Genomic DNA, 16,276 nt, shown 5'->3' on the forward strand with positions numbered 1-16,276 from the left:
GGGTGATCGAGCGTCCACAACAACCAGTGACGCTCTTCCGATCTAGGTGATCGAGCGTCACTGATAATTGGTTAAAAAGGTCATATCTCAGCCAAAAATTAGTTTATAAATATGGAGAAAAAAAACCATAGATGCGTTGTTTCAGCCTATAAGTCGCAGGGCATGCAAATTATACCCAAAAAAATCTGCAACTTGTATGCCAAAAAATACGGTAAATGGTTATCAGTTGTTGGACTTTTGATGGCTGGTGGAAAAACGTTTAGTCCAACAGCTGTCTGAACATCAGGCATGTTTCAAGTTGCACCTCTGTTTACACAGCAGCGGTGTCGTTTGCTCGTGTTCTGGATTTAGTTGGAAGTGATGTGCATATCCTGTCACCATCCACAGTTTTTTAAGTACTGACACAGAAACTTCCCAAATCTTGTCTAGAAATAAATCAGGTCTCCGATGTCGTTTGCTCCTGCAAGAAACGTGTCCACAATTTTAAACCTTCTCTAAAGATCTTTTTAACGTTTTTGTTAAGTTAAGTTTGTGACTCGTGCGCAATTGTTTTACTTTGTCAGGAACTGGGACTGTCCACGTTGGATGAGCTGCTGTTACTGTTTGGACGAGTTTCAGCTTTGACAGACATCGGACAGCCAGAGGTAACGGAGGCAACAGAAACTGGACTCACAGGGCCTTGAAGTACTCATCCCGCTAGAACTTTTCAAAGTTATGTCACGTCAAACATTTTACTGAGAGTTTGTCAGACCAGTGCAAAGGAAGTAGCACATTGTGGAAAAAAAAAAAAATTAATTGCTTTTAAAATGTGTGCAAATAAAAATCCCATCAGTGTGGCGTGCATTTGTATTCAGCCCCTGTAACTAAAATCCAGTGTAACCAGTTGGCTATTTGTTAGTCAACCTGTGTAATCTCATCTCTGTATGAACACAGCTGTTTTGTGAAGACCTCAGTTTGTTACAGAGCATTACTGATTAAACAGCATTTTGAAGACCAAGGAACACGCCGGACAAATTGGGGATAAAGTTGTTGAAGTTTAAATGGGGTTTAGTTATAAAATGAGGGTACAAGTACTTTTTCAAGACACCGTTTATTCTGGTTTGTGTTTTAACCGAGTAAAGTTTGTATCATTACTTCAGTTTGGCACCAAACACAGCAAATTGTTGCTGTATAGTCATCGTATGTGGTACTCGTCTTAAAGCAGCAGGATTAGATTTAGGAAGTGTTACAACATGAGAAGTCGAATCATTTAAGAAGTCAACCAATTAATTATTTCCAAAAAACTACAGTGCTTGTGGTGGTGTTAAAGGTTTTAAGTTGGTTGTGGCTTCAGAAGCTCAAATTAATGCTCAAGCAGAGCTAAAATGGCTACGTTTTGAAACTACCTTGTGCACTTTAAAGATTTTCCTTTTCTGCTTTTACATTTGTCTTCCTCAAAATGTAGGAACTCGCAGAAACAGAGAATCTCCTGAATAAGATGAGATGCTACGAGGAGCGGACGTTTCAGTGTCTTGTTTTCTACGCCGCCGGCAGGTTGTTTCTCAGAGAGAACAGGTACAGACGAGTCCACCGCAGAGTATTTTTAGGCCCCGTCATATTTCTGCTGTTTGTAAATCATCCGTGTGTCTTTTCTTTGCGCAGGTTTGCGATGGCTCTGCAGCCGTTTTTAGATTCTTTACAGATGGTGAAGACTCAGATAACTCCGGGGAAACTCACGTGGCCTTTAACTAAAGAGGTTGTCAAAGAAACGCAACCTGAATATTTCAAGGTAGCTCCACCTTTGTTGGCACACCCTAAGCTCTATTGTTTCGATGTTTGTTCACTTACTGAGCCAAAACGACAAAAGGGTCAGGAAATGCACTTTTTTTTTGTCTTATTTTATTAATCTTGTATGTCAAAACATAAGACCTGTTGATGACCTGTTTACGATTTAATTTTTATCACCTGTTGTATGACAGGTGTTAACTTTAACAGAAAAGTCAAAACTGCACAGCCAGACACCCCCCAGGGTCAAGGATGGTCCCTGTTGAGTTCAGGGTCAAAGGTCAAGATGTCTTTTGTTAAAACCTAGTCTTTAGCTGATAGCTGCAGTTTTGTGTTCTTTAATTGAACCGTTTGTTGGTTTACACCATGGATGATGTCATCAGTGGATTTGACCTTTGACCCTGCCACAGTCATGTAGATAATGGTCTCATAAATTCAGGATTTGGTGTGTAAGGAAATTTGTGCTTTGGATTTTAATTACACTTATTCACTAACGGGCGTTATATGTACTCTTGGCAGTATTATTATTTATTACAAAAGAAATGTGAAGCAGAACTTGCAGAGACTGATCGAGTGGTAGAATAACCTCAGATTGTCAGAGCGCATTTGACCAAAGTCTATAGATGCCACACGTCTTGTCGTAATCAATAGACTTTATCACTTCATGAGCAGCATGACGCAACACTGAACTGTGACCCAGGAAAACTCTTGTTACACCGATTTTAAAAACATCTCAGTTTTATCTGTTTTCCATAACAATGTACCATAGAGTTTATTAAAGGCATTTCTTTGAAATATAAAAACGAACTACTGAAATTATCAAAATGAACATTCTTTACTTTAATGCTTTTAGTCTTGAAGAAAATAGTCTGACTCCAAAACAAAGTTCTGTTCAGCTCACCCTAAACAAAATCTGTAGAGAGAAAAAACTAAACAAAACCTTGAACGGCACCTGTCTGATCAAATTAAGACAAAAAAAACTTCAAGTTCACTCGTCGTGGCGTCTCCTGCAGAAAAGTGCAGCAGGAAGAAGAAGAACAAAACCCAAAAGTTGCAACTTTAAATTTCCCACTGTTGTTCTTGAAAAGTGTTTTCAGCCCAAACGTAACGGGCGTTGAGTGGAAACCTCATTCTTGACCCAATAATTGTCAACCAGGTCACCTGGACAGTTTCTTTTTTGTGTTAAGACGTTTCGCCCTCTATCCAGAGGGCTTCATCAGAAAACATCTCATCACCACTAAATGGTTGGTCCACTAAAGGAGTACAGCTTAGTGGGGAAAACGATTTACTTGGGACTCCTCAGACTGATGAAGCCTTCTGGATAGAGGGCGAAACGTCTTTCCACAAAAATAAACTGTACAGATGCTGATTGACCATTATTGGATTTTGCACCTGGATGATTGAGCATTAACTCTGTCATTCTTGATCTTGTTGTACATTTATTTTAGTATCTTTTTATCTGAGCTGAAACTGAGCATTAAACTGGGTAGTTGGCCCCACATCTGTGTGGAGAACTCTTTCTACTCTTTTGTTTTCTCTAGTTTTGTACATCCATTCATTATTTGAGCCAAAATGTATATTATTTTCCAATAATGTACCATCTTTGAAAATTTATAGAGATCTAGTTTTCCAGAGTTTTAGAAAAACAATAATTTAAGTACATTTTCTTCTTCAGAGGTTTCATATTTAAACACTGACTGTCAAAGTATTAAACTTTTTTTATTTTTTATCATGAAGCTATTGAGTTTCAGGTTACCTTTGATGATGATTGTGTGTTCTTTTTTTAAGGACATTTTGGAGCGTTCTATAGAGTTGTGTAAATTTCCTCCTCCTCCTGATGCCGTTTGTCGCCTGGAAAAATGTCTGTGCCCTTTGAAAACTGAAATCTTCTTAACCGACCCAGATTTTAAGGTAAAGGCAGCAGGTTTGGATGTTTTCAGTTTAAATTCTTGTCCGCCTCCATGAGTTTTCCAACGTGCACTCTTGTTTTGTCGCAGGGCTACGTTCAGATGGGCTGCTGTCAGAGCTGCAGGGTGGAATTTCACATCAACTGCTGGAAGAGTCTAAAGACAACCAGGTTCTTGGAGAAAAGTGAAAAGGTCTGTTTTAGTCAGTTTCCATGTCTGTAAAGGCCGCCGTGTTTTCAGTCTTTAACACCAACATGATTTTATTTGTGTCGCGTATCCTCACAGGACATCCTCCATGAAACATGTGTGACTCCCGACTGCATAGGCAAAATCTGTGCTATCAAAATCTTTTGTCCGACCGGTTTGGTGAAATGTAAGGTAGGGTAAACCTGTACATGAACGTTAAAGGTGAAAGACAGGATATTTGTAATGACTCGAGTTTTTGTCTTTTCAGTTTGAAGCTGCCATCACTAAAACCCCGATGCCAAAGAAGCCAAAAGTGATTCAGAAATGTGCAAGGTGAGACGGCGTCGACGGGTTTTAGTGAAGATGCGACGCAAGAATAAACAAAGAAAATTCTTGTTGGGTTAAAAACTGCCTGCAAACCTGCTGAGTTTGACCTTTTAACAGTTATTTATGTGCATGTGTAAAATCTGGCACCACATGCTTCAATATTATAATCTATTTCCAGTTTAACTGTTGTTGATACATTTTAATAGTATTTTATGTTGTTAGCGCAACACGTAATGTGTGGATGACTGCAGAGCAGGTTCACCAGAGCACCGTTTAGACCAAGTGTAGCTCAACGAACCAGAAGTAGGCATGAAACCATCTAGAACTCAGTGCATCTGTTTCCCCTGCAGCCTCTGCAGCTACGTGCTGAGAGGAAGAGTCTCTGTTGTGCATTTATTCACAACAAAATGCAGCATTCACAATAATTTATCAGCACTGGAGCTGAAAAAATAAAATTTGAAACGTGTAAATTTGTTTTAGGTTCGGGAGTAGACATTTGGAAAAGGAAGACAAAAATAACTTTAGTAAACTGTTCCGATAAATTATATTGAGATAAGTAGGTCTGTCGCGATAAACAATAAATCAATGAATCGCATGATAAATGAAAATTATCGATTTCATTTATCAGCTTTATCATTTCTTCGTTTCTCTCTTTCTACCGAAGACACTGGATGATAACAGGCTCAACTCCGGTGCTCTTCACTGACTCCTCCCTTTCTTTTTTCTCTTTAAAATTTGTTTTAACCGGTCAAAATCGTGTTTTTGGATCGTTACAAGCTGCTAAGTTGAGAAGCTAAGCTACGAGCTAAGCTAACAGGCTGACCTCGGGGGGGAAAAAATTTCAGTCTTGTTGAAGCTCGAAAATTCACGGTTGAAACCCGTGCCTTCGTGCAAAACGTTTTTTCTCTGCAAAAAGAAGCTGAGAACTTGTTTACTGATTTTTTTTTTTTTTTTAATTAAAAGCTTTGTGTGAAAAATGCTATGCTAAAGAGCTCAAAGCACACAGAGCATCCGCCATTTTGAGAACTGAAAAAAGAGAGACAGCCCATTTCACTTGACGTGACATGGGCTGTCCCTCCCTCCCATTTTTCTTCGAGAAACCGCTCGCTCTCTCACTATCCATCCTTTGGTTCAATCAGTCTTATCCTGCCATCTAGTGGTCAAAAAAGGTACTACACACAAAAATTTACCACTTCTTTCAAACAATATTATTAATTGCAATAATTTCTGAGCCAATTAATCACCCAGCAAAATTAGTTATCGTGACAGGCCTAGAGATAAGTTTATTTCATTTCTCTTTATGACTATATCGACTTGAAGAATCTGAACACGTAGCAAATGTTCCATTTTTTAATTAGTTGGGTCGTGGTTGAGGCCCAATTATTTGGTTTTAAGATTAAGAAATCAAACAGGAGAGACCAGTCAGATGAGGTTTGTGGCTAAAGCTTTTTTCCCTCAAGAATTCTGTTAAAATCTTATATTCAAGGACTTTTTTTATTGTCATACCAGCTCATGTTTGCATGTTTATGGTACGAAATTCAGACTCAGGTCGCAGATCAAGAAGCCTAACAATGCTCCTCAGCCTCCTGCTTGAGGGGAGGGGCTGGAACAGACTGTGCAGGATGAGTGGAGTCCTTCATGATGCAGAGCGCCCTCCCCCTGCATCGTGAAGTGTAAAGGATTTAGGATCATGTCTCTTCCATACCTGTTACTACCCAAATTATGTTTTCCATCTGACGAGAAATAGTTTTAACTGAAAATAATAAAGCAGGTGATTGATTGTTAAACCTCAATAATTCTTTGTTTCCATTCAAACCTCCTGGCAACAAGCAGCTGTGACTTTGGTTTCGACTGTTACCGTTATTTATTATTATTTTTTATAATGCTAGAAGGTAATTTTAGGTATGAGCTGTGTCATTGTTTTTAAACGAATATTAGGTTTTCAAACAGCGTTTCTTTGTTCTTTTTTATAGTCCAACGAAATTAAAATCAAACGAGGAGCAGAAGCTCAAAAACAAGCGGTATAAAGAGTTGTTTCAAGATCCACAGATCATCAACGATGAGATTCTGCAGCAGAGAGACGACTCGGGAACACAAAGACAACAAAAAGGTAGCACTTCTAAAAACATGAAATATCTGAATCTGAGGGACGTTTTGAAAAACTCATTTCCAAGACTTTAAATTATCCGTAAAGTTATCTTCCTGTGTCGAAGCTTTCCAAAACTTTGTTTTTAACAAAACATTTGTAAACTTCCTGTTGTGTTTCCTTTGTGCTGTCAGCCTTGTTGGTGTACAGAGATCCAGTTCTTCTGCAGATCAACCAGAACATGGATCTTCTGAGGGAGGAGAAGTGTCTCCACGTTACTGCTCTCACCAGCAGCCTGAAGCCCTGGCTGGAGCTGGACTTGTCCAGGGGGAACCAGATCGCTGCGAGGCTGCTGAACTGGGAACAGGAGCCCCTGGTGGCTTTGAGTCAAGCTGTGGAGCTGCTGCTGGAGAGGAAGAACCGGGTTTGGGGTCGGGTTTTAATCCAACATCTTAGCAGCTGTGTGGAGATAAATCCCAAACTCAGCAGCTGGGCGTGTCAGCTGAACGATGCAGGTCTGCGCTCATCTTCTGCTCCACGTTAAACTAAAACAAAATCCAGGGTTCCTTCAACCAGACTTTCAAGTCTGACCGACTGCTTCCTGCTTTCAGGTCTGAACGCTGCCCGGACCTTCATTGATCGCTACGCTGAACACCTGGAGCAGCAGGATCTGACTCTCCTGCTGCACTTTGAGCCACTGAAGGAGATGATTTTAGAAAAGCTCAGCGCTATACCAGAGTTGTTTTCAAGCACCGGCTTGGCCTTCACCGAATACCTGAAGCAGGCTCCGACTCAGGACACCAGGCTGTTTATCTGGACTTTAGAGGAGTATAGAGAGGAATATGATTCTTGTCACGCTATACTGGATGAATATTTTGATATGATGGGTACGTGTTTCGACCCGGTCCAACATCGGGTTTGTAAACGGTTTGTTCTAATGATGTCACTCTCCTGCTTTGTTTCTCAGATGGACATGGCTCGGTCTTAAAAAAGTCTAATGAGAATGTAAGTTTTTATGTGATTTAACTTTCTTCTCTTGATTTTACACTTCAACGAGTTATTGCCAAACAAATAAACTGTTAAATTAAATTAAAGGCCTAGTATTCTCTTATCAGAATCAGGCCAGGTTTACACTAAAATGGTCTTGCGTTGTGAAACGACGGAGTTGTTTCTTTTGTTGCGAGACGTTGCACTCGGAGCGTTGAGGACGACTCTGTTACTACCTCAAGCTCATCGTCTCTTAAAGGGACTGAATTATGAACACTCTTGTGTCACTTGGCTTCAGTGGCCATCTTGAATTTGGTTGCTCAAAAAGAAATGAGTTGTAGATTGATAACTTCCTGAAAAGTTTAATTCTAAACAGTCCAGTGGTTGATTAGATGTTTTGCTAACAGACAAAGTTGATGGAAAACAGTTGATGGAAAACATGAACCAAGTTCTTGTAGAGCTTCTAATAAGTGTTGGATCAGCCTTGGCTACTACCACAACACATTTTAGCTCTTTATCTAACGATGTCTGAGTTATTTATTTATTTTTACTAACAATGTCTGAGTTATTTATTTATTTTTAAAGTTTTGTTCAAATCTTGTTTTGCTTCAGAATTCTATGAGCGCTAAGTGTCGAGGCCGAAAAAAGAAGCAGAAATGTTTAAAGGTAAGAATGTTGAACCTGATTCTGCTTCTTAAACAACGTTAAATGTGATCGGTTTATTTATTGTTTTTGTTTATTTCTTTGTAGAGTGTAATTGGGATGAGAGGAGTTACTGATCAAGACTATTTTGAAGATGACTCTTTGTAAGTTCCATGAATGTTTTTGACTTGTTCAATGGTTTATCTCATATAATATTCCACATAAATGTTGCATTGGAGACTCGAACCTAGAGATTAAAACCATAAACTTTATTAATTAATCTGTCAAACAAAATTTAGAAGTCTCATTCCCTAGTTTGTGGATTTATTACAGTGCAACCTCGAGTTTCTGTTTTGATGGCTTGGATCAGGGCTATTCAACTGGCGGCCCCGGGGCCAAATCAGGCCCGCGGGTGAATTCAGTTCGACCCGTAAATGGTTTAATTTTTAAATAACGATTTTAAACCATAAAACAAACTTTATGACAATAACTGCTGGATGTCCCGCCCCTGAGCTCTCTGCTTTCAGTAACTGTGGCCCCATGTGCAGTTTAGTTGAATAGCCCTGCGTTAGAGGCAGCACGAAAAGTGAACGAAGTTGTGCAAAATATATTTTTTGCAAACGTATCTGCAGGTTCATATTTTTATGTTTGTTGCTTTAAACTCCATTAACAATTAATTTTCTTCCTGCAGATCCTTCCTTCCCCCCGATGACCCGTTCAGTGTACCCAGTCACCTTCGAGAACAAGTGGCAGATTTTGAGAACCAGTACAGCAACAGCAGAACACAAAGTCACTTACTAAACATTCTAGACAACAACTCTGATCCAACCAAAGAAAGTTTGTTTGAGTGAGTCCAAACGGCACGTCGGCGACGAGTCGCTTGTTTCACTTTATTAGAAAATGGAGCTCTCAAGTTTCCAGCGATGAACTGAACCTTGTGCTGCTTCATGCGACACGATGACGCGTCACATGGAAAGTTAGTTTAGAAATCATTTTATAATTTAGTCACTAACACATTGAACCAGATTAAATCCAGTTAATGCAGCTGATCTCAGATGAAACGGAACACAAATGTCTGAATGCGTTCTTAATTGAATTACCGTACATTCCAGACGCCTAATAAGTTAAAATCCATGAAGTAGTGATGTTATATTTTAGTATTTATATATATTTTTAAGGCTTTAGAAACTCTTCCCACACTCTTGCAATGTTCTAAACTCTTAAACCTACTCATTTTAACAACATGCGTATATGTACTGCTAAATTTTACTCGGCAGCTCTGCAGAAACAGCGGATCGGTTCCGGACCGGCAGGTCTACCTTGCCGGTTCTGGTTGGCTCTCTGCAGCCCTTGAGCACCAAAATGCTTTTGTAGAGAACCAGAACTTTGGATGGCCAGTGTGGTCCCAATCGAGCCCAAATCCAGAGACGACGCCGGATCTCCAGGCGGCACTCGGATTCACGGATTAGTCTGGAGATCCGGTTCTGCTCCGGTTCCCTGTCGGTTCTGTGCAGTTCTGCATCCTCTGCTGAAGTCACTATGAATAAGGGCCAAACTTTTTGAATCAGATTAAACTTCTTCCACTTCACCAGAAGGCAACGGGGCTTCTGGGAAATGTAGTCCTTATGAGTGGCGATAGTGTAGGCTTATTGAGAGAAAACTACAAAATGGCGGCGCCTGTCTTGTGTTTTATTTTCCGTTAACTTTTTACAGTACAGCATCCCATACTGTTCCAGTCATGTGAGTAATATTAAAGTGGACAATCTCGTGTCGTGTAATTTTTTGTTTTCTTGTGTACAATTTTACTTTGAAAAACCTCGAAAGAGCGAGTCGGGGAAAGTCGAACCGTGCGAACTATCGAGGGATTACTGTATCTCTGAAAATGGTTTGATGTGAGAAACACAAGACTTTGAAAGATTAGCAACAAATTTCCAGTGACGAAGTTTCAAGCTTCAACGTTTTGACCGTCTCTGCTTTTCTGACGACTCAAAAGTGCAAACTTGACCCCGTCATGGACTCTAGAAGCTTCTTTCTGTTCAAAGCAACATTAGACTGAAAATGACCCATGCTTATCCACATTAGTGTCTTTTCTAAACGAGCAGCATATTGTTCTCATGTCAACCCAAATAAAAACTGAATGTTTCTCTGCTGCAGCTACTTTGCTCAGATCTTGGAGGAGCACGGCCCCCTTGTTGCAGAGGATCCTCTGTTGGTGGAAGAAATGCAGCATTTTCCTGCCATGGCCAGGTGGAAGATCCAAGAAGCGGGCGGCTTCGAGGCCTTCCTGTTGGAGTCCCTTCGCTTCATTAAGATCGGGCGGTGCATCGGCCTGGCCAAGCACGCCGTCTCCCTGCAGCAGGCCGCGCACGGAGCGAGCCTGGACGACCTGGACGAAATAACTGACCGTAACTCTTCGTCCCCTGATCTGTATACAGCGAGTCATTTCACAAATTATCTGCAGAATTACTCCTCTGCACACGCAGAAAACACTCCCGTCCTCCCAAATCCTAATTTATTTTACTCCCAGTCGTCAGGAAGTGACCCTTACTCCCTCTGGACTGACTCAAACGTTATTCCCAACCCTTATGAAGAATCGCCCGTCGATGCCCTCGACACCCATTTTACAGTTTTGGAAGCCGATCCAACGTCAGAGAAAACCGTTTTTATGCCAAAGGATGAAAACTTTTTCCAGAGACATGCAGAAGTGCAGGTTACTAAATTTTAAATTAAATTCACTAAAGGCTGCAAGTGCTTGAATCCACGATGAAGTTTGATCTTTGTTTTCTCAGACGTGTCCTGAAGAGAGGAGCTGCGTGGCGGTGAATACAGAGCATTATGGGCGTTTTGAGAGGCGCCAGGTGAGTTTGGTTTGTTCTGATCTGCATCTGAACCGAAGGGATGAAAGCTGGAATAAAACCTGCAAATTAATGTTTTTATTGGAGCTGGGAAACATCTGTTGGTGCTAAACACATCTGGAGAAACATTTTATATCTAAAATACCATAATTTCTGGCGTATAAGTCGCAGTTTTTTTCTGTAGATTTGTCATTCCTGTGACTTGCACGTTGAAGCGACATATACCGTATTTTCTGCCGTACACGTCGCACTGCCCGATAAATCGCATCAGTCCATATTTGTCTAAAAAAAAAAAAGTGGAAAAATCTATAAATGTCGCTTCGCCGTATACGTTGCATCTGTTATGCATCACCGCTGACGAGTCAGAAATGTGGGCCGGTGTTCGTGGGAGCGTGCATGGGAGGACTTTAACAAGATTAACACTTAAAAACAATTAGTTTTCTCGAAATTATAGCAAAGGTGTGTCTCAGTCTTAACATTTGCTTAATAAATGCACTTTATGGTCAAATTAGCTGCATTTTGCCGGGGCGGTGCAGCTGGTTTGATGGTTGCTCCAAGCAGCGAGCAGAACATAAGTGGAAAAGTATGGCAGGCTGATTGCGTCATTAATAGCAGGTGAAGATTCTCAGTTATCCAGGACATGATAAGTTAAAAAAAGTTCAAGAAAAAAACTAAAGTATAAATTAAAAGTATAATTAATAAAGTCCAGTTGTTTTTGTCTTGAACTTTTTTGAATTTGTTATTATAGCCACGTTTACCTATTACATGATACAACAGCATGCCCTACTTTTACTACTACTCACCGCCTTCATGCGGCTGAAAGTGGTTCTGTTCAAAATGTATTTATTTTTTCAGTCAGGATGAATGAAAACGGTCACATCTCAGCCAAAAATTGGTTTCTGAGTATGGGGGAAAATCCAAAGATATGTCGCAGGGCATGTAAATTATGCAAAAAAAACCTGCGGCTTATAGGCTGAAAAATGGTCCTTTTTTTTTCCCCATATTCACAACACATTTTTTGACTGACGCTTTAAATGTTCATTGACATGAACCAGAGTGGACATTACCATTTGCAGCAGCTAGAGGTGCAAGAGGGCCCTCTAGGTTTTTGACCACTACCGGTAGATGTACATGTTGTTCCTGTACCGCTACCCCCACCACCCCCTGGTCAAACATTGACCATTAAAGTGTGTTTATTAAGGAAAAGTTAAAGTGAGATATACCTTTGCTATAATGTTGAGCAAACAAATAATTGTTTTTAAGTGTTAATCTTGTTAAATTTTGAAGAACTGCAACAGCGAGTCCTGCCGTGCCGCCAATCGACTGTTTGACACGACACCGGCCCACGTTTCCAGGGGGTCAGCGGTGACTCGTAATAAACGTGACTTGTAGATGTTTTTTCCTCTTCGTGATCCTATTTTTTTTTTTTTGACTGATGCGACTTATACGCATGAAAATACGGTGTGTATATATCTAAAATACATCGTCTTGCTTCAGTTTAAGAAAATGCAAGACGAGTGTTTAGCTTTTTTTAATTTATTTTTTAGTCCGAATCAAAATGCTGCACCAGAGCTGCCTAAAATATTGTTTTTCTGAATTTATTTTTCTTAACCTAAATTCATTTAACTGATGCGTCCTACGGCAGGTTTGGTAGAGTTTAATAGAAAATGAGCTTCTGCTTTGCACGTCCCCGTTTTTAACTTTACAGCGATTAAACCCCATACTGTACACGATGGACTCTACGGGAACCGGGCCGCCGCTTTCATTTCATCTGTGTCTGTTTTTAGGGTGACCTCACCATGAAGGAGAGGGACAACATCAAGTTGGAGCAAATGATAAAGAAAATGAAAAACGGTGTCAAAGTCGATGACAGAAAGGATTTGGATTTACTCAATCAGGACTTGAAGACGGTTACTATAAATATACAAGTAGGTCCAAATCTGGTTTAACCCAGATTCATACGCAGTTTCAATACTGAACGAAGCCTGAGCGACTTGTTGTGCGTCTAGGAGATCGTTAAAGATGTGACGAAGTTACAGCAGAGGCTGGAGGAGGAGGTGAAAGGGGACAAGAAGGAGAAGAAGGCAAACCAGGAGGAGCTGAAGGCCCTGAAGAAGGAGACCGAGAAGCTGCTCAAGGAACAAGCGACGTAAGACCGAGTTCGTTCTTCGAATGGTCTCGGTAACGTAACGTTTAAACGCCTTTTATTCCTCTTCGTACGCAGACTCTCCCAGAACATCAGAGAAAAGAAAACCAGCTGTGAAGCCCAGCTGACTGATTTCTTGGAGCTGAGGTAAACTGAACAGGAAACAGGTGCAGAATTTATTGAAACGCTTTTAAAACGAATCCTCACTTTGTTTTGGTTTCTTCAGTAACCAGTCAACAGCTGAGAAGATGAGTTTGGAGGATGAGATTAAACGCTGCCGAAGCTTGTTGGCCTCTGCCACTAGAAGGTCCCACACAGCTCGGGTAAGTCCCATCAGGGGTCTGCAACCTGCGGCTCTGGAGCCACATGCGGCTCTTTGGTCCCTCTGCAGCGGCTCGTTCAACCTTTGACCAAAACTGACGTCAAACTGAATTTTACTGGTTCTTCTAACTAAAAAGACTAGTTTGAGCCGTTTTCCTGTAATTTATTTTGAAAATATGTGAATACTAGAAACATTACAAGGAGTAAAACACTTTCAGTTTGCACTTTATTCCTTCAAAGGAGAATACGTCATTTTTCTACAGTTGACATAAAATCACATGGGTCTGCAGTTTATTGTTTAGAAATTGGGCAGAAATTATTATTTTTACTCCTTTACAAGAATCTTCTCTTTTATTTTTGTCTTAAAATGTAAAAATATCAGTAAATTAAAAAAAATCAATAAGATATTTTAGTTTTTTAAAGTCGCCCCTACTGGCCAGAAAAGTGCACCAAAGTGGTCTGCGGGCCACCAGTTGAGAATCCCAGTTGTAGCAGGTTTTGTGGCTCCGGACACGTTTAATTTGCTGAACGAAGGGGCAGAAAATGCTCTTTTGGTCATAAAGGTTGCAGACCCCCTGAAGAATATTTACTTTCTTGAAGCTGGACAAGCCCAAAATGTTCTTTAGTCTCTTTAAAGTTAACCGCTGGTGTTAACTGGATGTTTGACGGAAAAGGAGGAATAATTTGAAACGTTGTGATTTCTTGAACCTTGTTTCGTGTCTCCAGCTGTCAGTCGTGGAAAGCACCAAGGATCAGAGTTTGTACGGACTCCACAGAGAGCTGACCGACTCCAAGGCGTTGTTGACCCAACTGGACGAGGCAGCACGCAGGTAAGACGGTTCCGACTGGCTCACGTGGTGAAAAATCTTCCACGTAGTTCTGCTGCACCAACACATGATTTATTCCACTTCTGCAGAGTCCCCCGTCCTCGTTAGCGCGACGGCTTTATTCTTCCTGCTCAACATGTCCGCCGTGCACGAGGCGTGTTCGATTCTGAAAACGACTTCTGAGAACTGGATCTGATGGTTTTGTGTTTGTGATCCCCTGCAGGAACCCAAACCAGCACCTGGAGAAGACGGTGAACACCTGCAGAGCTAAAGTCGAAGAAATGGAGAAGAATATTTCTGTTGCCGAGGTTTCAGAGTTTCACTTGTTTTATTATTTGTGTTTATGAAAACAGAAACTAGTCTTTGCTGAACTTTTCTCCTCTAATGAAATGTGTAATCAAACTTGTTTCTATTATTTTATGTGAAATGGAAACCACAGAGTAAAATGTAATTTAGATCGATGAGACTGAATCATCAGAGTTGCATCCATCAGCTCCGTGACTTTTGATTGTTTTCCTGCAGCGACGGTTCCAGGAGGAGCTGGATCGGGTGACGAGCAGCAGCAGAACGGACGCTGCAGCAGTAAGTTCACTTCAACCAGCGGTTCTTTGTCTCAGGAGAACCATGACTGAACGTTCGTGACTGTTCCACTTCCAGCTGCCGTCATGGTTTGATTCAGGAAGATGAATTAACTTTTGATTTGAGTTTAAAGAGCTGATGTTTGACGTCTTGACAAAACCAACGGCTCGTCGATCTACAAGTCGCTCTAATCCCGAACCGGAACGTCAAGAAAACAGTTTCTGATGAATTACTATTACAAAGTTTGTTTCTTGGTCTTAACAAGAACCATGTGTGTGGATTTAATAAAAGTTCAAGCAGATTTTTGGTAAACTGTTTAGAAAAGAAGTTTAAGAGAGAACTTCATGTTTTTGTTGCTTGTGTTGGTCTCCAGTTTGTTTTAGACAAATCTTCAAAGTGTTCTGATGTGTTTGATGTTCGTTTTATCAGCGTTTGTCGTCCATAATGTAGAAATCTGTTTTCTGTTTCAGGTGTCGGTGGGAGCCGGAGAGTTCACCCCTCAGGCTTCCTGCAGCGCTGCGCCGCCTCCACCTGTCGGTCACGCTGCTCCGCCTGCAGCTGAAGCTCCTGTGAAGCATCAGAAAACTTCCAGCTCTGTGTTTGAAAAGGCCATGGAGAGCCTGACGGCCATGTTCCCTGACTGTAAAAGGTACGAGTCCAGCAGAAAACGCTCGGGCTGCAGCTTCTGCCCGGCGGATTGATCAGCTGTTCGTGTGTTTTCAGGCCAGACCTGATGAAGTACATTCAGGAGGTCCGTTTGTCCAGAGGTGGGAGTCTGAACAGCATGGCGCTGCAGGATGTGGTGGGGGGAGTGACCCAGCGGATCCTGGACAATCAGGTAGAACCAGAACTTCACAGGATTTATAAAAAAGAGACGTGTTAAAATACATTAACATTTTATAGATTATTAAATATTTTTGATGGGGGCATGACGCAGAGATTAAACAATCAAAAGCTCCACTCTGGGCCCTTGAGCAAGGCCTCTAAGTCCCTCTGCTGCTCCCGGCGCTCTACACAGCAGCTCTCTGCTCCACACAGAGGGCTGTGGTGGCACGGTGGCTCGGTGGTTGAGTCAGGACGGACATCCGGTGTAAAAACAAATCAACTTGTGAGTTTGCTGCAACAACCCGAGGCAGGGAGCAGCCGAAAGAGAAAAACATTTTGACAACTTATTTCTGCCATGAAGAGCGTTTGATTTTTAACAACGTTGTTAAATATTCACGCTGCCCTTTGACCTCTACAGGACAGGCTGCACGCTGCCAGAGCCAGCAGTGGGGACCGATCCAGTCCAGCTGAGCGCACCACCTCCAGCCCCACTCCTCGTGCGAACCAGCACCCGGCCTGGCAGTTGGTCGCACCCAAAATCGTCAGAAACCCAGTAAGTCCATCATCAGTAATCGGATTAGTTTACATACTGGTTTATAGTCTGTTTATACTGGGGGGGAAAAAAAAAGTATCCATTTTGCTTTGTGACTTTGAAAGAAAACGGTTATTAAAATTTGACAGATTAGATGAAATCCATAACTTCACTGCAGATCTTCTTCACGGAAAGAAACAGACCAGGAAGTAGCTGCTTCTGCACATTTGAACCACAGCAGAACAGTTTTTAGCTGCAGGCCAACATTACTGGTTCTTTGGACGTTTCCAGC

General features: G+C 41.3%; 1 protein-coding gene across 1 annotated transcript in view; it reads left to right on the forward strand.

Moving 5' to 3' along the window:
- The window catches only part of ttc3 (tetratricopeptide repeat domain 3), a 41,635-nt gene that overhangs the window by 24,768 nt on the left and 591 nt on the right, over positions 1-16,276 (forward strand). Inside the window, exons 19-44 of the mRNA XM_037687829.1 lie at positions 564-644; positions 1,445-1,554; positions 1,642-1,768; positions 3,553-3,675; positions 3,762-3,863; positions 3,957-4,049; positions 4,126-4,190; positions 6,158-6,294; positions 6,465-6,785; positions 6,882-7,157; positions 7,238-7,275; positions 7,870-7,923; positions 8,008-8,063; positions 8,591-8,746; positions 10,054-10,609; positions 10,689-10,757; positions 12,542-12,682; positions 12,764-12,903; positions 12,979-13,047; positions 13,127-13,223; positions 13,948-14,051; positions 14,272-14,356; positions 14,571-14,630; positions 15,098-15,276; positions 15,351-15,465; positions 15,871-16,005. Coding sequence (XP_037543757.1) covers positions 564-644; positions 1,445-1,554; positions 1,642-1,768; positions 3,553-3,675; positions 3,762-3,863; positions 3,957-4,049; positions 4,126-4,190; positions 6,158-6,294; positions 6,465-6,785; positions 6,882-7,157; positions 7,238-7,275; positions 7,870-7,923; positions 8,008-8,063; positions 8,591-8,746; positions 10,054-10,609; positions 10,689-10,757; positions 12,542-12,682; positions 12,764-12,903; positions 12,979-13,047; positions 13,127-13,223; positions 13,948-14,051; positions 14,272-14,356; positions 14,571-14,630; positions 15,098-15,276; positions 15,351-15,465; positions 15,871-16,005 — 3,489 coding nt within the window. The remainder of the gene's footprint in view (positions 1-563; positions 645-1,444; positions 1,555-1,641; positions 1,769-3,552; positions 3,676-3,761; positions 3,864-3,956; positions 4,050-4,125; positions 4,191-6,157; positions 6,295-6,464; positions 6,786-6,881; positions 7,158-7,237; positions 7,276-7,869; positions 7,924-8,007; positions 8,064-8,590; positions 8,747-10,053; positions 10,610-10,688; positions 10,758-12,541; positions 12,683-12,763; positions 12,904-12,978; positions 13,048-13,126; positions 13,224-13,947; positions 14,052-14,271; positions 14,357-14,570; positions 14,631-15,097; positions 15,277-15,350; positions 15,466-15,870; positions 16,006-16,276) is intronic.

This window comes from Nematolebias whitei, chromosome 14, assembly GCF_014905685.2.
Source record: "Nematolebias whitei isolate Nwh7 chromosome 14, NemWhi1, whole genome shotgun sequence".
In the NCBI taxonomy this organism is placed as follows: Eukaryota; Metazoa; Chordata; class Actinopteri; order Cyprinodontiformes; family Rivulidae; genus Nematolebias; species Nematolebias whitei.